At 31.2% G+C, this 23,479-nt stretch overlaps 1 protein-coding gene across 1 annotated transcript in view; it reads right to left on the bottom strand.

Annotated features, from left to right (window-relative positions):
• Positions 1 to 17,669, bottom strand: part of LOC107446259 (glutamate receptor 3) — a 28,906-nt gene extending 11,237 nt beyond the window's left edge. The window contains exons 1-9 of the mRNA XM_016060858.3: positions 17,521 to 17,669; positions 12,504 to 12,647; positions 9,722 to 9,925; positions 6,085 to 6,299; positions 5,383 to 5,529; positions 3,732 to 3,869; positions 1,209 to 1,316; positions 307 to 426; positions 28 to 210 (exon numbers count right to left, since the gene is read on the bottom strand). Coding sequence (XP_015916344.1) covers positions 28 to 210; positions 307 to 426; positions 1,209 to 1,316; positions 3,732 to 3,869; positions 5,383 to 5,529; positions 6,085 to 6,299; positions 9,722 to 9,925; positions 12,504 to 12,647; positions 17,521 to 17,584 — 1,323 coding nt within the window. The 5' untranslated portion in view covers positions 17,585 to 17,669. The remainder of the gene's footprint in view (positions 1 to 27; positions 211 to 306; positions 427 to 1,208; positions 1,317 to 3,731; positions 3,870 to 5,382; positions 5,530 to 6,084; positions 6,300 to 9,721; positions 9,926 to 12,503; positions 12,648 to 17,520) is intronic.
• Between the last annotated feature and the right edge of the window lie 5,810 nt (positions 17,670 to 23,479).

Here is a 23,479-nt window from a genome sequence, read left to right as displayed (position 1 = left end):
CCCTAAAAAGAAATGATGGTAACTTACACCTCTCAAAAGTTCTCCAATCATACCATTCCATGTGCCGTCAGGATTCACCATACCATATTTACCATCTTTCACTAAATTTAAGGTGTATGATATACGAAGGACAGTCTTCAGTTCTTCTAGGAAATCAATAATGAAACCTTGCAAATTGCCATCTGAGCTTTCGAACAAAAATGGTTTGTTCTGAAAACAGAAAATATATTTTAGTGGGATATAGCACCATATCCTGGTACAGGTAATCCAATCTCGGTAAATCGGAAATCACTGTATTATACTTACTATAATACTTGTAACCCGAAAATGCGTAGCACGTTCATCTTGTTGAGCAGCCGAAGTGGGAGACATTTGCATATGTTTTTCTGAAAGCTGTACACCCTCGTTAGCCGACCACCATCCTATCTGAAATACACGAACTATGTACACACACAATATAAAAAAGTATGAAGGATAAAAAAAGGCATTGCTGTAATGCTTTATTGATAAAGGTTCTGACGAGGATTTCGAAACGAAAAAAAATTTGAAATGTTTAATTTTCGCAGTATCAAGTTTATGAAGGCACTAAATAAAAAAACGCTGAATGTTTTTGGTGTGGATGGCTGCTCAAAGTGAATTTGATAACAAAGAGTTAATATGTAACCATAAGAAATTTGTGTTTGCTAGCATATTTAATCACCAAGAGTGCGATCGTTTGACGCGATCAATTTAATTGAGTTAGCGGATTTTTATATTTCAAGTAAAAAGTTGTCTGCGTAAAATAATTCAAGTTTGAGAAGAAGGAAAAAAAAGCAATATAATCTTTATATATATTTAAGGAGCTATAAACAAGATCATATTTCTGATCAAAAATAAATTATTTATTTAATAATGTCGTGAATAAAAATTCTGTGAGACAGATAGTAATCTTCTTCATTATAGGTCATTATCACTGGAGATCCTTTAACATAAGAGATCGAGTTTTGGCGTTTTATCGAAAATGAACACAGCCAAAAGTTAAACAAAATTCAGCCAACAATGCCACGATATTTAATGCTTATATTTAAATAATTCGGCAACATATTTTAATCTAAAAAGTTTGTTAAAAGATCCCTTTTTAACAAAATTCAACCTGTTTTTAATTTTTTTCTTTCTCTGGTTACGCAAGTTAAATTTTTTATAATTTTTCTTCTTTTTTATAAAATTACCTTTCTCAAATCTACTGGCCTTTCTTCATAGATATTAAGCTTGTAATCTTTTCTTCTTCCCTCAGAATCAAATTTTATTTCCCCACTTAGTCCATCTGACACGAACACCTGTATAAACGTTTTTATAACAATAATAAACAGTTCATAAGTTTAAAGACTTACTCGTATTATTAAAAAGTTATCAAAGAAACTGACATCTCAGATAGAACGACAAAAAAATATTTGAATACATATAAACATTTAAAATCTTTATTATTATCAAGATATCACCGACAGACTTTCAACTATACAATATACCTATGAAACATTACTACATTCAGCAGAATTATACATTTTTAAATTGTCTACTATTGAACATGATCTAGAGCTGATAAAAGACTCATAAAATTTTGTGTTATTGGACTGCAACTCACTTTCTGATATTTTTCGCTCACTTCTTGTTTAATGATGGTTTTAGGGTTGCCATAGTATTTTGATTTCTAGATCTAACTCTTGTCTTAAAGGTGAAACAAATAGAAAAATCCACTGGATTCATATATGGTAAATACGGAGGCCATTTTGATGCCGTGCTTCTTACCTTTCTGGAATGCTTTTGGATTTGTGCCACAGAAGAATCTTGTTTTAAGGTTTATTTTTGGATTTTAAATAAATTTTGTGAACAAGAAACAATAAAATCTTTTAAAATGAGAGTGCGATTTGTTGAAATAAAATTATTTGATTTTTAACTTCATCCAAATATATGTATTATTAATATCTGTATTATTTATTTTTTAAATATATATGTATTATTTAATAAATATTATATTATTTAATAAATATTATATATATGTATATTATTTAATAAATAATATATATATTATTTTGAGTCCCTCTTTACATTTTGATTTTTATATAAAAATGAAGATACTGTCTGGTTACCAAAAGAACTTCTTCCGGCTGTAAGTCTTAGGTTGCCTGTTGCTCTAGGAACAAGAAATTACAGGACTCTCCCAATCTAAACAATGTGAAACGATTACGGTTACAGTTTCAATACACAGCTAAAATGGAGAAGGGGGGCCTCTAAACGGTTTCATTTTCAATGCAGATATTTGTCAACAAAAGGTGATCTCCGAAGCCTGGAAAGAGGTTCAAACGGGTATATTACGTAACGATCTCTGCTTTGTGCATGTTTGAGGAGAGGATAGATCTCTATAGTTGGTCTAAGGCTTAGACTCTAAGCTAAGAACTCCTCCCGCCACAAAGTCTGAAGCCATCTGGTGCTATGGAAACAAGAATGACCCATTTTAGGGAGGGTAGCTTCACTCTTGGACTAACACAATAGACCGAAGAGATTCCCTTTCTCTCGCCGACTCGAGCCGAAACCACTCCAAAACAGTGACCCCACACCTTTACTTGAAATAGTCATACCTCGTTACTATGGTCACCGCCACAGGACCAGACGAATGTCTGGAGGAGTTCTTATTTTAGACAAACTGTAAGCACGCTTCAGATCCGGTTACTATTTATATTTAGAGCAAAGGCAGACCTGTGGGTGATGCATTTATGTACGTTTCAGTTTCAAGCTCGGTTAATAGTTTACTTGGCTACGTCCAAAAATGAAAAGTTGACTAGTTGTCCATTATCTTCGTAGTCATAGTAAAAGCCAGCGATGATTCTGGTGTCTAGAGAAGTTCTCGAGACACATTATTTGGCCAGAAATAACCGGACTCCCATGGTACGGACTCGGAGAGTTCAGAGCATATATTAATGTGTTATTGTTGTTGTTCCACCGTTTACATTGATGGCACCCTGACATGTCTGGGGACATTTTTTACTTGTTTTTGATAGGTGGCCATAGGAATGGTGACTTTCAGGCATCTAGCAGAGCTCATGTAAGTGCTGGTAGTGAAAAGATTCGATTTGGCTATGAAAGTTTCGTCATAATTCGCCTAAAGGGTAATTATTTTGTATTTTTGTGGTAATTATTTTGGGGCTCTGAAAAAGCCAATCCAGTTTTTGAACACTCATTTTGTCAAGCAATGGCTACGCCGATGTGTGATTGGAGCAATTATTCCACTGGACTGGAAAAAAAAATGCTTTCACTGAAATATTTTCACAGAGATGGGGGGGGGGGGCAGCATTGTCCCGAATGTTCACATATATCTAAGTTCATGTTTAAAATCACAGAAGCTAAGGTATCCAGCCCAAACTTTAAAAGATATTCTTAAACCATGAAGATTGTTACTTCTAGCCAGATGGTGTTGCTGAAAAGTAATTAGTATCTCGCAGAAGCACTCTTTTTGACTATTTTTATTTAACCTTAAACCTTTAAAATTATACATTTAAAGAAATCTATTATAACAAAATTATTTTAAAGTATGAGATTTTACTTTATTTTATCAGCAGCACTGAACAGTCAATCAGTAAATGGTCTGCAGCTATCAATGTCCAAACCCGTAGCTTCGCAATTTTAAATTTGTTTATTCTATATCGTATGATCAAGATTAAATACTTAATCTGAGCAATAACTGTTTTCGCACTTACATTTTGTAAATCGTTAGGTGATATCCCTGCGCTGTAATTAAAGCAATCAAACTTCTGTCCGGAAAAATCAGAAGATCTTTGCTCATTGAACAAGTTTTGAAAAACTGTGCTAGCTTCATGATTCAATATGGCACTATCCTGAAAAGACAATAAGAAAAAAACTGTTTATGTACAAAATTTTGTTTTTAAAGCTCGGACAATTCAAATAAGCCACGTTATGGACCACTTAGTATTCCAAATAATGGATTAATTTTCAGTATTTCACATAATGGATAAATTTAGATAAATCAGAATTTTAATGTTTAGTTCTAAGGAAATTTAAAAGAAGCAAACACATGTTATTACACTTTGGCAAAGATTCCCCGAAATTCCACTCTTCGATCCCATTTTCAATAAATTTTAATCATATATTTGCTTGAATTAAGCAATTTTTATTGTTGCTGTTTTTACTAATGCAACATATCAATACTAGCAAGCGTGCTATAGGAAATTAAGCGAACTTAAGGCATAGGGGGCGTTTTTTTGTTTTTCTGTGACGCCATCTGTGGCTAAGAATGCGATTTCAGCCGCACACGTCACAGCTCTTTTTAAAGGGACTACCCATTCATTCATTCACAGACATGAACCAGAGAATGATCAATTTCAAATTCAGTACCTCCAGAGGTATTGATTTGTCAAAAGGAAGTTGGAGGATTTCGTTACCCGGACTGATTTAACGTGCACCAATTCCCATTCTTCGGCAGGTGGGATTCGAAATTGCGATCTTACAAATACGAGCCCAATGACCTACCATCCAGGCTATCCCAGCCCAAACAATTTTTAATGTAGTAATATAGTTTGAAATGTATTATGATTTATTTTTTTTATAAAATTTCAATTATACGAGCTATTTTTTTTAAATAAGGGCCATTTGAAGTTAAAAATCAAATGAAAAAAAAAAATTCATGTAGCAAATTTATTCATTGATTCTACATACGTTTCTTTTTGTTTTCAAAATAATAGTCAATTTTGCTTAAGGACTTATCATACCTTACAAATAGATTTAGAATACCCTCTTCATAGTAACTTGCCGCCTGCTCCGATATCCAAGAGGTTACGACCGTTTTCACGTCTTCATAATCGTTGTACTGGTTTCCTGGGAAAACGATGTTTAGAACATCGGAAAGCATGAAAATCACTTAGCGCAAGATCTGGGCTGATGAGGGGTGATCGAAAATTTCCGAGCTTAAAGGGCCAATAAAGTTCGGGACTGAGCTGTGGAGATAGTCATTGTCATGGAGTATTTCTGTCAACGTGCCAATAGGAAGCTACTTCGGAAATCTGTCGGTGAATGCATGCAGCAGACAGGTTTTTTGCCGACTTAAAACGCATCACTGATCGTAACTCATACACGGCGGGTGATTTGTTAAATTTGAACATTTTAAAGACTCAGAACTGACACAAGGAATGCCGAGACACGCCTCAAATACTCGTTGCGACGCAAGCGGCATCTATTGGTGTACACAACAAAATGAACCTTAATTAAAAAAAAACAGCCCTCATAATTATAGCATTGAACTAAGAATAAACCAAGTTCTTGACTTTTTATACTAATACTACTTTTTTTCAATGACACTAATTTGGAAAAACAACATTCTGAAGGTTAACTCACAGGCAGTTCTTTGTCGGTATTGGAACTTCTTCGAATGGTTTTCCATCTGTTTTCGAAGCCTTTCAGAGTGGGTGAGTCTTGATCCACAAAAGAGAATTGAATAAGTCTGTAGGAGCCGGGATGCAGCTTCTTTCGTACGCTACCAACCTGAACCATAAAGGAAAAAAGAATGATTCTAAAATTATCTTATGCATTACAAATTAATTCATCCAACCAATCACGTTAGATAAATAAAAAGCTTTGTGAATTATGGATTTTACGTGATAACTTTGAAACCATTGAGATTTATCAAAGATGTTAGATGTGACTTTAGTCCTGATTTCTTTTGCTAAGTTCTCATATTTCAAAGATCTCAGTGAATAAAGATGCTAAGGGAAAATCCATGTATGTTTCTGTAGTGGAATGTGCATCGTGTATTACATTATAATATATATTTGAAATAAAATTCTACCTTTGTTTTCACTTTTAATAATAAATTGAATAAGCATTTAAGAAAGTGTTGCTAGTTTTAAGATCTTTTAATAAATATTTACTTTTTATTGGCCACCACATTTTATATATTTAGGCTCACGTATCATTCCCAAAACTTGATAAGATATTTATCTCGAAACAATATTAAAGAAAGTTTTGATGTGAAAATATCATTTTTGTAAAAAATGTTGGTTTATTGCCAATCCTTTCAATGGAAAAACAAATACTTACAGGTGTTAAGAGCATTATATCAAAACTTCTTCTCAATATAGCCAAATAAGACAATAACTCATCCACAAATGATTCCGAGGAAGATATCACTAATGGAACATTCGGCAGAGATTTGGCGAATTCTAGAGTCTCCTTTGCGCCATTAGTACGCCAGAAAGCCTCTACCCTGGGAGTGAAATCTAAAAGACGTAGAATCTTCTGAAGCTGATCCGGCCCTACATAGAAAGAAAGTAATATGAAAAAATTGATGAAATACGATTGAATGTTACTTTTTTTAACATCCCTATTATATTATTCCAAAAAGAAAATTCCATCCCATCCGAAAGATTTTCATTTAGAATCCTGCGCCTATGTAGTAGCCAACTTTTGTCGAAAATCGGTTTTGGTAACATGGCAGAATAGGGCGAACTCGATATGAGATATACAGGGTGTGGGTGTTCGAAATTCAATCAACAAAGTCAGAGCGAGTGATAAAAAACATCAAGAAGAGGAAAACTTACCATCGCTAGTATGAAGTCACAAACTACCGTCTACCCATCCAGGGGCGAGTCTACCCATTTTAGTTTTATTTAATTTTCACTATTTTAAATTGTAAATAAAAAATTTTTTACCGACGGAGGACTTAGTTCAGACTCTAAGGAAGATGGCGCTGTAGTAGTTTGATTCGTTTTTATTTATTTGGTGTCTCTTTAACCGACCTGTTCAAACGTCTTTTGAGAGATTTGTATTAAAACTCAGCAAACTTTTAGTTGGTGCTCCGTAAGTATATTATTATTATTACTATTTAAGTGATAAACTTATCTAAGACTAAGATTACATTAATTTTATATGAAAAAAAAGAACAAAAAGAATGTAAGTTTTGCTGTTGTAAACAAAAAGCCAGAATTCGAATTCGCGGGACGAGTCTACCCATTCGTATTTAGTTTTAATAAAGCATAATAATAATAAAATTTAGAACTTTGTTTATATTAAAATTAAGTCATTTTAAATGAATTTGAGTATATTATTTTAATTCTGCATTGATAAATTTATCATTAATAAGAAAATTTATAGGTTAAATATAAATGTAAATATAAAATATGTTTATTTTACCTATTTTTTCAATTTTTATATTACAAAATTAACTTTTTTTATTTAATGCAAGTTAAATAAATTATTATTTATAAATTATTATTACCTCCCAAAAGAATGGGAAAAGGATTTTTCATGATTCCCAATGTTTGAATTTCGATTTTGTTAATAATCTTTAATTATTATTATTTATTAATTATTTAATTGTAAATTTATATTAATTTTAATTTATTTTTATCAACAATAATCAGAAAAAAATGTTATTTTATAATGTTAATGATTATAAAAACAAAACTGTGATCAAAATGTGATAATCGATCAAATACTCAATTTGTGTTATTTTATGAATAAAAAAATGGAATATATAATAAAGTTATGAATTTTACTTCATAAATATCCTATATAGTAACTAAAATAACAATTTAATAGTAAAATTTGATTATTTACAATGTTAACATTCATTTTAGTAGAATGGGTAGACTCGCCCCATACGAGAGATTTGTCAGCAGTTCTATAAAAATATACAGTAACAGCGTAACTGTTAATATTTTCTAAAATCGATTTCACAGCTTTAAAGAGGGATAAATAGCGATTCCGAAACACCTATTAAAAGCCTTTTTTCTTTAATATTTACAAAAGTTTGACCACTTGAAAGTTGACAAACTGAAAAAATGGGTAGACTCGCCCCGGTTTACGGTACTATAAGATGGTGAAAATCGCGAAAAACATATGCAGGTTTCAACGCCACACTAGAAAACAACTACAAAAAATACTATAAATTTGCCGATTACAAAAAATATTTATTTGATTAATTATTACGAAGTTGCTCAAAGTGGTGCTCGCTGACGCCATTGCTTAGTTTTCAACGAAGTAAAAACGATTCCTGGACGCATTTGAAGACGCCAGGGTGCTTTTGATGTTTGATGAAGCGAAAACAATATTCGCTATGAGATCCTCCGGTGTGTGCACATGCATTGCATAAATTAGAGATTTAATGTGACCCGGTCGAAAAAGACAAACTTCTTAAAGAATAAGATCCAACGAACGTGGAGGCCATGCAATGGGACCCCCGCACCCAGTCCACTTCTTTGGTAGAAAGTGGTGTGCACTTGGTATAATGTGCTAGGGGACTATCATGCTCGAACCATATATGAATGTCACAAGTAGCAGCAATTCAAGGAGGTATTACAAATCTTAATTCACCACACTTGAGATTCAGGGCCTGCATGGGTTTTTCGTGGATTTCACCCTCTAAACTTGGTTGGGATCCTGTTTTCTATGATAAATTAGCAATAGCTTGATATCTTTTAATCACCCCTCTGAATTTGTGAGTTGAATTTCAGAACACCCTGTATACATGTCTTAGGCAATCCGAAAAAAAAGCCCTTTGTAAATATCACCAGTATTTCGCAATGCACCAATAATTGAAAAAAAAGTAAAAAGAATTGATTTTGTCCATAAACCACAATTTAAACATAATTCTTTATACTTAAATAGGTCGGGCAAGTTCAAGTAATCAGTATGGAGATACTAATCTTAAAAGATGTTTATTGGTGACATTGGAAATCATTGCTATGGAAAAAGAAAGAAGGCTTAAAAATTTTCAAGTTGTTGAGATAAATTTTGTACAGCCCTACTTTGCAAAGCTCAAGTCATAAAATTTCAAAATGTGGTATCGGTATGACTAATCAAATTTTTTGAGACAGTTGCAATGGGTAGAAATTCTTTTACCATAGTAATAATAGTGAGTCTGAATATTTTATAATGAACTAATAACGCCCGTTGTAAGTACAATGAATGTACATTTTTGGAATCCTTGTGAAAAATGAAGCCAAAAAGTATACATATTAGGGATCGCAAATTAAAATTTCAGTGAAGGGAATAAAACAAAAACGCATACGAAATCTGTTTCGTTTGGTTGTTTGCAACGCACTAGATCTTCACTACCTTGCTTATTGACGACTGTTTGGGAATCATCCTTTAAGAGGATCCGAAACTAATACTTAGTGCATGTGCGCACTATATAATCACAATTTAGACCGCAGGATAAATGGTAATATAATAATCACCAGACCTCCATACCACACTTTCCAACCGCCCAGCTTATACTCGGACTTTTCTGGCTCTGATACTACCGGGGTCATTACATTAGAGTTGATGCTGGGCCACTCTGTAACGATCAGAGAAAATGCACCCAACTTTTAGCATGGAGAATCAAACCTCATCCCGAGGTGAAACATGCGAAAACTTAACCCACCACACGACTTGAGTATTAGATTAAACTCGGGGATATTTTTAACTATAGCCTTCCAACTCCTTTCTGTTTCCTCCGCAAGCAAAAAGGTTTTGATAGTTTTTAGTCTCGCTTTCCTCTGTACTTATAAGTTAGATTTTGATTGAATTTGTGTTTTTTTCCCCCTGAAAATTCTAATTTGTGAGCCTAAATGAGCTTACATTTTTAATTTTATCTTGGACAAGGATTCTAAAAACATATGACAACCGCGGTAATTTCGAAATACACTGTAAACAAGAATAATACATGACGTTGAAGAACGGAACTTTTTACCTGTTTCTGTTGTATAGATGAAGGCAAAGGTTTTCCACTGTTGAATGAAAAAAGCAGCTGCCTCGTTCGCATCCGGAAGAACATTCACCGTTCCTCCTATACTGGGCATCTGCATATGCTTTGAATATGTAGCCAGCAAAGGACTGAGCCGTGGGGGTCCATCCATAACCAGAGCTCGAACTCCACGCTCAGCGAGTTTGCAAACTACAATAAAAGAATAAAATTAGGAAAGGAATATTTTTTAAAAATAAAAAGAAAAACAAACTTCAAGCGTAAAGAAAAGTATAAAAGAAGAAGAAGAACCAGCAACTTTATGTGCTTCAAATCGTTTGCCAGGACATCCCATTGAAAGAAGGACATCACATTGAACAACCAGCGCTCAGTTGGATTCAAATCAGCTACTCCTAGCGATAAGTAGTGTTTGGCTGAAGAACTTGAGACAGAAAAAAAAAATGAAGTTTACACTTAGGGTAAAATTGGCTATCCCAATTTAATCAGCTATCCCATGAGCTTAACAGTGTTAGGAGAATTCGCATCATACAGATAGAATGAAACATACACATAAGGTAACAGTAAGATACAAGCCAGCCAACTTAAGTGCTTCAAATCATTTGGTAGGATATTTCATTGCAAAAAATTAAATATATATCCATGGTTATAGTTATAACAAAGAACGTGAATTGGGGAAAAAGGCTACCTTCCATTGACATAATGTAAACCAGTCCCCAAAAGTTTGGTGTTTTTCCTGTGTCTGAAAAAACATCAACAATATTTTGGGGCACAAGAATAGAGGTTCTTGAAACGGGCTTAAACCCTTATCTCTCCCCAACCACTACTGGTATTGACGCTAAAATTTCGGAACTATAAATAAGAACTCGGTATAACTAGTTGTTGCTAAAAAGGATAGAAAAATACTTTGTGCTATGCACAAAAAAAAAAAAAAAAAAAAAAAAAAAAAAAAAAAAACGTGAATAGAGCACAAATGAAAGTGCAGAAGTAAACATACTATAGTTCCGGTTATATAAACAAGAACTTTCCTCAGTGTTTGAACAACAGATGATAGAGAAGTAAAGAGACAAACATATGCAAAGTGGTTTAACCAATAGAGACAGAGGAACAAGTTTGAACAAGGAAGCAAGAGTGAGGAGGTAAGAGACAGGTGCGAGGGGATTCGGTGGGGTGCAACAGATTAAATTAAAATAGACTCCTAAATATATGGAAACGGAGGGATACTGGAAAGATCAAAAACAATATTATTAGAATTTTTTTAAAATATGGAGTAACTTCTAAAGATTAAGTTCGATAGATGAAGAGCAGTGTAGAATGATTTTAGCAAAATAAAATACCTGTGATTAGAATTTCAACTATGTAGAGCTATGGAAGATCGGTTAATGTCCCGATTTTAGATATATCTTTCGTATTCCTTTAGTCGAAGCTTAGGGGTACGTTTAGTTAGTCTTAGATACGCAAGTCTACATTGACACGAAATTTGATAGATGCACCAGCTAGTAATAGCAACGCAACAATAGGATTTTTAAGGTTGGTGAAGATTATTTTATTTACAGCGGAAAAAACAACTTTAAACTCAAATTTATAAGGAATCTTAAAATTTTTGGAACCATTTGGAACCAATTGTCGCATAATAGGGTAAAACAATCAAATTGTTAAAGTTCAAATCAGAGAGTTTGGTGTAGCGCGAGAACTCCTTTACCTTAAAGTTATCGCTAAAGACCCGGTTTTGTTTCTAATTATTGATTCCATCTAAAGAAAATGAATCTCGTAATCCACCAAACTCTCTAATTCAAGCTTTGATAAATTGATTGTTTTACCTTACTATTCGAAAATCAGTTCCCAACTTGATCAGATTTTGAATACATTTGAGTTTAAAAATGTGTTTTCCCACAGTAAATTTCACTAACTTTAAAGACCTTATTGTTGATATTAATAGCTTCGATTTTAAGAACGTGAAAGATGTGTCCAAATTCAAAACATTGACCGATTTTCTATAGCTCTACATAGTTGGAATTCGAATCAAAGGTCTGAGTTTCTTCTGCTAAAAACATTCAACACTGCTCTTCATTTATAGAACGTGATTTTCAGGAGTTATTCCAGATTTTGAAAAATTCTAATAATTTGGTTAATTATCTTTCTAATATCTCACCTTTTTCCAATATTTGTAAGTCTATTCTAATTTCTGTTATATTTCGGGGTTTTCGCCAAATCCTCTCACACTTGTTTCTTAACTCTCCTTTTTTACTATCTTGTTCAAACTTATACCAAACAATTACCCCTATTGGTTAAACTACCTAACACTTGCATGCCACTTTCCTTCTGTATCATTATACAGTATTTAGATATTGAGGAAGATCCTTGTTTAGAACACAAACTATAGTAAGTCCATTTTTGCACTTACATTTGTGCTTTATTCTCGTTTTTGTTTTAACTAGTTTTTTTCTTTCTAAAATCGTTTCGTGACGTCACACTAAATGCACAGTTCAAGTTCATCTTAGCATTGTATCCAAGGCTTCTATTCATATTACGATGTTATTCACCTTTAACTAACTTTTTCTTAACTTTCTGGTACTGCATGGAGTCTAAAAAAGTAGTACATAGCAGCATAACAATATCTTGACACCTCGTTTATAATTATGAGATAGCTCAAAAGTTCAGTTTTGTTCCATACTTTTTCTAGTGTCACACAGTTAAAATATAATTGAAAAACTGTGACCTGAACAATAAATAGTTGGTAAAACTTACAAATCCAATTGAGGATTACACTTACCAGCTACTGTGGCATCTAAGGTGGTCCACCATTGTATTTTGTGTGTCACCGGTTCCAAAATAAGAGATGTAGCCGAATTTGGACTATACGACCAGAACTCTTCTGTTGTAAGACGGTCATCATCTCCTGGACCACTCACTCTTCCTTTATAAAAGAAAGGATAAATTGGAATCGATATTTGATGCGCTTATAAATAGAAACTGTATCGAATCACTATACTTAATATACACATTTAAATCATTGTCGAAAATGAAATAAAATTTATGTTCATTCATTCAATTTATGTTCGCAAATTGAGAAGAGGAAAAAAAAACTTCGATCAGCTAAAACCTCTTGAGACCCAGAGTCCGATGTATTAAATAAAATTTGGTAGAATTGAACAATATTTTATGATTTCTTCCTGCTTGTATGCCTTTAAAAAGCGATTGTCATTGTAAAAATATAGTCGGAATTATTAATTACAATAGAAAGTTATTAGAAAGGTTCGAAAATTGATTTTAGACAGTTTCATGCCATATCTTATCAGGCGAGTGGATTTTATTTCAGGACTAAAACGTGAAGAAATACGTTATAAAGATAACCTGCAATATGCAAAAAATAAAATTTTGTTATTTCTTGATGCAAATTAAAGGTGCTTAAATAATAATTAAGTTTATTTAATTATTTTTTTTTTGCATTAATGAGTTTACTTAAGTTAATGAGTTACATTAATGAGTTTACTTTAAAGTTACATGTTTCTAAGTAAAATCACATTTTCTAAAATTCTTAAAAGATCCGATCTCAAGAGAATAGAAGACGGGAAAACGACAATATTTGTTTGATTGTTGGAAGGAATAGTAGAGATTAAAAGATTCTTATGAGATATATTTGTTATTAATAATTAAATTAGTTTTGGTTATTTTAATCTTGCCTCGATAGTAACTGGTTGTACGGACTATAATTCCCCCCACCCTTGCACAACTGCTAATATATGTTTTTCATTGTTGATAATAATCATGATTAAAAAAACAGTATGGATTTAAATCGGTTTTTTACAATTCAAAACCGATTTTCAAAATTGTTTTTTTATATTTAATAACCAAAAGCATCTGATAAAATGCATTTATATTAGTTAATATCATTAAAAAAGCAATATTATAGTTAGTGTACGGTATGGTTCCATCCCCCTGAAGTGTCGAGTTCTCAGTCTTGTTAAGGTTTTTTAGAGTTAGGGGTAAGTTTTCTGCTGATGTTGAGTTCGCAGATATGATGTTTCAACGAAGTAACTCTATTTTTGCATTATGAAACTGAATTCATGTCACAAAACGTGGCAGAATGAAGAAATTCCTTATTTAGTTGTCTCGCTTCTTTGGTTAAGGCGTCAGCAGCCCTTTATTGTCATCTATGTGCCGGTATCCATTGGATGATGCAGCGTTTAATTTGTAGGCTGGTTTTGTCCAAAGCATCATGTATATGAGTTAATTTTTTGATCATGTTTTCATCAACCCTGCTGTAATGGCTGCAATACAGCAACAGCGTTATGTACAACAGGAGGTCGAGTAAATCTAGCGACGAACTTCTTAGGGAGTAAGGGCATATCATCAGGATTAAAGTTGCTTAGGAACGTATGCCAGGAAATGTTATTGTACGTGGCTAGGGAAATTTACTTATTATAAGCTTACTTAGAAGGACATGAAGAAACAGTTTGTAATAGGGAAACGACCCAAGAGGCGTAATTTTAAATAGCGGAAAGCTTCGATCTATAAGCAAGCTAATCAGAAAAATACGAAGCAATTTCAGTAAATTCAATGAAATTTAATAACTTAATTTATAATGAGATTTATTTTCCTCATTTAATTAAAAATTATTGAAAATATCCAAGTGATGAGCCATCAGGTTAGTTATGTAATGATTTAGTAATTATTGCTCAATAATATGATTTAATAAACCTATATGTCCTCATTGAAGACTTCAAAAAATGTGTTGTTAAAATTTCTTAGAAAATTCTTAAAGAAAGCAGATGATAAGTCGGTGATTTTCGAATATTAGTGATAACATCAAATAAACTGCCGATTTATCATTGACTCACCTTAAAAATTTTATGAAAAGTTCTATCAATACATTTTAAGGTGAACTTCACATTAAATACATTCAAATGATTTTCAGTTAATCGGAATAATTAACTGAAAATCAACTCGATCATAACGTATTTTATTTCTTACTTCCTCGTGCAGAGCCATAAAAAAGTTTCTTTTAATTTTTAAAAAAATTATTTTATTAAAATCATGCCAATTAGTGAAATTGTCTTTTATAATCACGTTTAGCATTATGAAATAATCAAGTCTTATTGTGTGACAATGGCAAGCCGCAAAAGGTATAGCAGTTTAGAGTAATAAATAGGCTTATATAAACATGAATAAATATTTCTTATTAATTTCCTCTGTTTAAATAACCCAATTTATTATTCTAAAAAAAAGTTGAAGACTAAAAAGAAAATATTTGTTTAAAATCTAAACAAATATTTTCTTTTTAGTCTTCAACTTTTTTTATTTAAATTTTGAACTTTAGTGCAAATTGAATCCTCTAATAAAATTCGTCTCCTGAATATAGAGACTAAAATAGCTAGTAACCAATACTTTTTAAAAAACTAGTTTCAGTTTACTACATTTGTACTAAATTAGCAGCAATTAACGGGTTTTTCCGACCACTGCACTGTCATCGTCATTCCAAATGTCATCACTGTTCAAATCTTAAACATAAAAAACTATAATCATACGAAATAATAATATGAATAATGGCATGTCATTGTGAATTGGGGGCATGGAGACCCTTCCAAATACTTAAATTTTGAAGTTTAATTGGTTTCAAATTGGTGATAATTAAATTTTAATTGTGAACGCAAGACTGAACGTATTTAAGCTATTGGGGAACTGGCTTCCCAAACATAGAGGCACCTCTTGATTATAAAAGAAAAATAATAGGTAATATCAGTGAAGTAAATAGCAACCCCCCACAGCGCGGGGGAAAGCACACGGTTTGAGGTTGAATGATCCAGAAATGATATAATACATATTATATGTCAGGGCTGTCCAACTGGCGGCCCGCCAACTTCTTATTTAGGCTGATCGGCCTCAGTTTCCCATTAAAATGTAAGCAAATTGTTTTATAATCCTTCTGTTCCATTGTTTTATAATTAGAAATTCAACTATTAATTGTTATTGAATAAGAGGTAAGAGGTTATTGTTCAACTTTTACAAACTGTGACCAGCCAGGTGATCAGTGACCGAAATTCTGGCCCGTGGGCTCTTTGCAATTGGACAGCTCTGTTATATGTAATAGGAAGGGGTGCACAACCTGTAGCCTGCTAGCTCTTGATGTGCGGCAGCTTCCGAGCATAATTGTATAAAATATTATAATTTTTTTTGAAAAAAAAAAAGTAAATTTTAAACTATGCTTTTGGAGCTGTGGTGGCTTAGAGGATAGAGGGTTCGCCTTTCAATAAGGTGAACCGGGTTCGAATCCCAGCGATGGCTGGTCGAAATGAATCTCACAATCGACCACAGTGCTGACATAAAAATATCCTCAGTGGTAGACGGATAACGGGTTAGAGTCTTCTTGCCATCAGGCTAACCGTGGGAGTTTTCCGTGTAATCTTTATATTTTTTGAGGAAAAGGAAATTTTTTTTATTTTAAAAAGCCTCAGTTTCGAACGAATTTTAATATTTAAAATAATGCAATTTTATGCAAATATATTGACTGATAAAATTATCATAATTGCAGTCAACATGTCTGAATATTTGGGCATGCAGCCCTACATTCAAACAAGTTGTGCACTCCTATTAGAATAAAAATATTTTTTTCTCTTTATAAAATTTTTTTAAATTCACTTTACAAATAAGAATAACTCTTAACTAAAATAGGAATATAATTATCGTAAGATAGTGAGTTATTTTGTCATATTTTTAAGATTAATTTCATTTCAATGGAAGTATATACAATGTTCCAATTAAGAACTTTTTCTAAATTCTGCCTTTCCATCGCATTTATTAATTCGTTATTAATTAACACTGAAATAATTAAAATTAAAATATGTAAACTGATATAAATTAAAATAAAATGATTGATTATAAATACCCGAATGTCTTTTCATTGTGTTCTTTTTTCAAATTAAAATTTAAAAAAATAATGTTAAATGTAAGATAGGGAGCATTTTTAAATTTTGAAGGAGGGCGAGCAAAAGGCGTAAGCCACTGGTAATATTATATTAAAATTTGATATATTTTGTTGGAACAACATAAAAGCAATGACAAAAATTCAAGTTATTAATAATAAATCAAAATGTATAGTTCAATTTGCCAAAATATTTTCTATTAAATTAACAACAAAAATATTTCCTTATTCTCACTAGAAACTTATCAAAATATTAATTAATTTCTTTTCACACTAAATAAAAAATGCTGTTACTAATTAGAATAAAAAATTAGACAAAATTAATAAATATTAAATTGGTTAGTTTCTCTAATTCATTTAACAAGAAAAAAAAGTAAATAGCGGCATACTACAACTTAATCCAAACAGTAAACAAGACCATTTACTATCACATTCATGTGCAATTAATGTAATAACATATAAAATAAAACACAATTAATTATGCACTAAAGACAAATAATGGTCAAAAAAGGAATAACCATTTGCAAATGTTCATTACAATGCTGTGAACGTCCGTAATTACTTTAAGGACAACAAAGAAATTAATAGTAAATAGCAGTAAATTATTATTAATCAGAACAGTTAATAAAACCGTTTTCACCACATTGATGTACAATACATGTAATGACACGTGAAATGGAACGTAATTAATTGTTGCAAATACAAATGTTCTTAGAATGAATAATAATTCAGATTGTTTATTACAATGTTATATAGCCTTAGAAGAAGAAAAAAATTAATATCGGCGCTACATTTCAATCCGAATAACAGACCAAATAAATTCTGTTACGTTATTGATGTGCAATACGTGTTAAAACTATGTAAATACCTATTTTCACTCTGTGAGCTAGGACGAGAAGGGGACACAACAAAAAGAAACTTGTCCAATTCATGTTTTTAACGAAATGAAGAGTTCTTACTGACCTAGAGCATCAGATAAAAAGGAAGTGAGATTTCTACGATAGTGACGTAATTTTTCGCCCTTTTTTTTATTTTATTCCATGATGTTATTTTCTCCAACTTTTTTTTTTCTTCCTTCTATTTGATTCAATGAAGCATTGATTAATTTTTTTCATGAAAATAAACGTCAAAATTGAATAATACGCTTTAGAGTAGCAACTACTGATTTAAAATTACAGTATCGTTTGCATTTATTATTTCATCAATACGTTCAATTATAATAGAACGGATTAAAAACACAGAATAAAATAAGTTAACGATAAAGAACAGCTGCAAATTATTTTTAACGTATAAACATAGCATTTTTTTCTTTTCTTTTTGCAAAAGATATGTTGAAAGTCTCTTGAAAGATGCATCAAATCAACATTATGCAATACACGTCAAGTTCTTGTTGAGTTAAAAATTATTTTTAAATGGAATTATGGAATACATATTAAAAGCTCATCAGGTATATATGACAAATTAGGAAATGTATTTCAACTTTAAATTATGCTAAAGGTGCGTGTACTCGAAATAAAAGTAAATACCATAAACACAGAAAGAAAAAATGTGTGTAAAAATTGCTACACTTTGTCAAATTTACTGTTATAATTTAAAATGTTTATATTATTTTATTCACAAATTAAGTTGACCTATGGAACTAAATCAAGGATTTTGATATCACTGAAGAAAAATCAAGTGTCAGTTCAGTTTCTTTCTTGCTTTATTTATTTACTATTTTGATAAATAAAAAACAACATAAAATGCTATTAAATGAAGACTATTATTTCAAAAATCCTATTAATTCCAGAATCAAGTAAAATGGCATATATTTTCTTACCATTGACTGCAAATAAACGTATTACTTAAGAATTAGATATTTAAATTTGTAAATTGGCTTCATTCTAATTTTATTCCTATTTTACATTTTTTTCCATGTTCATTTTGTCATAATTCTTTTCATTAATTTTTTTGATAAATACATTTAAATATAGATGCGAAATGTCATTAAATCGTGAATCACATAATAAACTATAAAATTGGTTACCATTGACCACAAGAAGCGTTTCGGGGAGGAAGTTTCAGGCTTCGCATTTAAATTTTTCAGGAAGTGTTTTTCTCTTATGTAAATAAGGTTCATATTTGTTTTCATTCATGTAAACTTCCCATTCGTTTTTTTCTTTTTTAAATAAATTGAAGAATATTTAAATATTATTGAAACAATATATACATTTAAAGTATTTTTTTTTCTGTTATGCTTATTAAAATGCGTGAAAAGTTTTGAAAAATCAAATTACTGAAAAAATTTTTTAAATTTTTTTTTTATTCCCTCTTTCTCTCTTTAAAAAAATACTATTTAATTTTTGCACGGGTTATTTTTTCATTCTTCGTTTATTTTAAAAAAAATATTTTTACTTACATTCACAATGTATTTTAAATTAAAGAAATTAAAAGATTATTTTCGAAAAAAATTTCTGCTAAAAAATATTGAAAATGACAATTGTAAATAACAATTTCAGAATGCTTATACTAGAAACTTTTTAAATAAGAAATTTTTAGTATACATTTAAATTTTTCATTACAATTGTATTTATAATTAACATATATTTAAAAAAAAATTAAAGATTTCTTAAAATGTATGCATATATGTGTTGTCACCCCAGAAAAAATATTCTTAACTTCGTACATATTATTTAAATCTGGATTCAATTTCATTGACTTTCTTGTTTAATATGAATACTGTCCAAACACACAAATTACTTAAAGTAAGATCACTGAAATTAATTTTTAATGATTCGAGGGGGTGAAATCAAATACAACTTTGTTGAAATTCGATTTCTCAGAAACTATTCGACCGATTTCACTCAAATTTTGTATTTTGCCATGTAAAATTATATTCTTTAAGACGATGTATAAAATTGTACACCTTACAGTTCAAAGTTTTTTCGACTAATATTAAATAAAACAATAAAAAATGATAAATATTTATTAAAAATTATTTTTTGCATGAAATCATCTTTCGATAAATAAATTTTATACTTGAGGGTAAAATCTTTTCGATTCGTTTAAAAAGCTCTCGAGATATAGCAAAAAGTAAAATTAACGCTAGGGAGCAAAAACTTTGGACAGCTCTCCTGACCAAACTATTGGGACCCTATATTGCGGCTGGCTACACTCTATATTTGGGGGGTTACAAATCAGAATCCTTAAAAAAAAAAAGATATGTTTATTAAGAGAATGTACAATTTTGTGTCTGATTTCGTATCCTAAAATATCGTCTGCTCTTATTAATTAGTACAGTTGTTACCACCTTGAACAATTAAGAATGAGTTCTAGAACGCGAAGATCAGACCATTGGATCAAAAGCAATTCAGGGTGATCCGTTTTTTATTTTGCACTATACGCTTTTACTGTACACTAACTTTACTGTCAGGGTTCCCTCTCAATTTGCGAAAAAAAAAATTCCCTGACTTTTCCAGGTAAATTTCAATGAAAATTGAGACCATATTTTCCTCAGAAAACTTTGATTTTTTTTATTTGTTTTGTGAAATATTAGATTTTATATTAAATCTAAGTTATTGATTTAAGTGATTATCTTTTGGATGATACGTATTAGCGTCAGAAAAAGTACAAAATGAAAAAAAAAAAAAAACTTCCACAAAATATTAACAAGACGAAGAATCACTTATCAGATCTATGCTTGAATTGTTTTCAAGTGTAGATCAAGTTACTGATTTCAACAATATATCATTAATATCATTTATGAATTTCAGTTGATTTGTTATTTTTCCTCCGTTAACAAACATTTGATATTTCTTAAGACACATTTATTGCAAAATAATAATAATAATAAATAAATAAGAAAAATGAAATAAAAAATTTCTTTCGATACAATTATTGTCTGCAACATACTAAATGGATATTGCATATTCTTGAAAAATCGATAGTAAAAAGGGAAGCTCATAGTTAAGCAAAAAATTAATAATGCAAACTGATTAAAAATTAATAATGCAAACTATATAATCCATTAAATTACCCTATGGTTTCAGACTTTCAAACAAGTTTCAGAACCAATTCCAAAAATGCAGTCTCCTCAATAAAGAAATTATTTTTTCCTTTTCCGTTTCGTGCAGGAACTTATCAAAAAGCTTAAAACCATGTTTTTAAAACAAGCAAATTTGCCGTATTATATATTTTTGTTCGTTTTAAGTAAGTAATACACTTATTTTTCAAATAATGAGAAAGAAAAAAATTTAAAAATGATTTTTTCGAATGGTCAATAAAAGTAAAAATATTTCTATTTTTATCACACCTAAAACTTCGAAACCTCACACTTTCGAAAAAACAGGGAGTAGGGGATTTTCGGTGGCGATGAAAGTATAATACGAAAGTGATGAACGCGTTTTTTGTGTTAGGTGTGCTAAAAACAGATTTTCATTTTTACTTGAAATTTTTTTTTTTAAATTTATTTTCTTTTCAGTTTTGCGTCTGTTGATTTTTTACGTAGAAAAGTGGTCGAAATTTTGATTGACGATAAATTCGATTTGGTAATAAAAATATGATAAATTCTTTTCACGAAACAAGTATTGTAATTAAGTACAAAGGTCCAGTTTAAATTTATGTATTCAAACTAGTTGCAAAGTGGCCAAAATTTAGAAGGGCGATAAATTCCTTTCGGGCGATAAAGGGACAAATTTTAATTGTAGTGTTCAGGAAATCACTCGCCCTGTCGAACATTATGCAGCGCGCAGATAGCGGGTTTGAATCCCGCCACAACACTGGGTGTATCTTCGCGCTGTTTTCTACTTGACAAGTCTCGCAATGGACTGATCGAAAAGACACGATTCCCAGAAGAACAAAGAAGTCAAGCATCACTGGTGTGTGATCACTTTGATCAGCCTGTGTAGAAACCGAGGGTGAGCGGTATCGGTCTTCGTTAAATTGTTCTACCTTAAAGTTCTCGACTTCGAGCGCAGATCGTCGGGGCCGGGGAGTCATCCCCTATACAGAGGATCAAAATTCGCGATGGCATGTCTTCAGATCATCCTCAGGGATGTTTCCCAGACCGTCGCCAATAGCCCATTGTGCAGCTCTAGTGCGACGTAAATAAAGTACCTACCTACTTACCTCTACTTAACAAAGGCTTATAAGTCGTTCTTATGGAACTGAGCACACAAGCCTGCATATGTACCATGAAAATAAAATCAGGAAACCATTGAAACTTGTTTAGTCCTCTAGTATATGGTTCCAGTTTAAGTGGTCTACTAGTCGAAGTTTTGATTGACGATAACTTCTATTTAGAGATAAAATGACAATAACCTCTATTTGCAATCAAGTATCGTATTCCTATAGATATTTGAGTGCTCTATCTAGTCGGAAAATGGACAAAATGGCAAGATTCTATCGTCACGGTAATGAGCAAGTAAATTAAAATGAAGTATAATTAACTAAATAGACAAAACATATCATATAAGAGTACTGAATGCCATAAAGATTATAATTAAAATTCCTCTTTGTAACTGAATCAATGCACTTTTAAACCCAAACTGTCAAAAAATTACCATTAATCATAAATTTAACTAAACATCTGATTTAAAACTTTTAGGGCACAAATAGAACAGAATATTTTTTAATGACATTAATTATGGCTAAATATTTATTTAATTTAAATATGTAACCCTTCTTGTTAAATGGTTTATCTCCTAATGTGTTTTATAAGGACAAAAGAAGTTAAATACAAAGCACAAAATGTTTTAAAGTACTTTAGGGATAACTTTTTTAATTCAATTCAAACTCTGGTGCTATTGTATTAACTAAACTCAATACTCATGGGGAAAAGACTAGGTTGGTAAAAAAGTTTCTTCTGATACCCTGTGTAGCACACTACATACGACTGTGTAGCGCACTACATACGACACAGTTTTTAACTAACTGTCTAAATAAGTTAATAATAAATTTAATTAAAAATTAATGGGTTTCAATTGAATGTAATTTACCTTAAATCACACACCATTTAGTTGCCAATGACAACAAGATGAAAAAGGGAAGAAAAATGCGTTATTAACAATCAGAACTATCAGATAAAATTGATGGACTGAACGTAACGTGATGGCTGAACGTAATCTGATCTAAAAGAACCTCCTAGACTAGACATGTCTATAGGGGTACCCAAGCTTACAAATTTTCAGATTCTCCCTATTCTCTTACCTTTAGTCCTGCATCAGTATAAAGGTACTTTTCCCTGTCTTACCTGTGCATTAGTTTGAAGGTACTACACCATGTTTTATCTAAATTGTGCATCAGTTTGAAAGTACTTTAACTAGTTTTACCTTTAATCTTGCATCAGTTTGAAGGTACCTAGAAGCGATATCTCTTATAAGGCAGAACTAGATCAATTGACCTTTAGCAATTCATCAATTGTTTGTATCATCAGTTAGATAATAGCAACAGTGATTTTTTTTAAATATTCATTATTAGCAAGCAATTGAGCAAACGACTTACAGTTAGGACTGGGCGATATTAGAAATTATATATCGTGATATATCGTCAGTTTTGCATCGCGATATAGCGATGTATCACGATATAGTATTTTTGAATTTCATTTACTTTAAGGCACAGAAAGTCAGATATCTATCAAGACTTCATACGCATATTGATTTAAATCAATTTATAAATTTGAAAATATATATGTTTTGCTAAAGAAAGATATTAAATAAATTGACTAACATGTACAAATCTTACTTAAAATATTTATTGAAAAAATGTGTGTAGATACAGAATGAAATATTTGCACTTCTTTATCGTTTATAAGGTATAAGCAGTCTTAATTTAAGTTAACCCCTAAAACA

The sequence above is a fragment of the Parasteatoda tepidariorum genome, chromosome 6 (genome assembly GCF_043381705.1).
Source record: "Parasteatoda tepidariorum isolate YZ-2023 chromosome 6, CAS_Ptep_4.0, whole genome shotgun sequence".
Lineage (NCBI taxonomy): Eukaryota > Metazoa > Arthropoda > Arachnida > Araneae > Theridiidae > Parasteatoda > Parasteatoda tepidariorum.
This window is presented reverse-complemented; position numbering and strand designations above follow the sequence as displayed.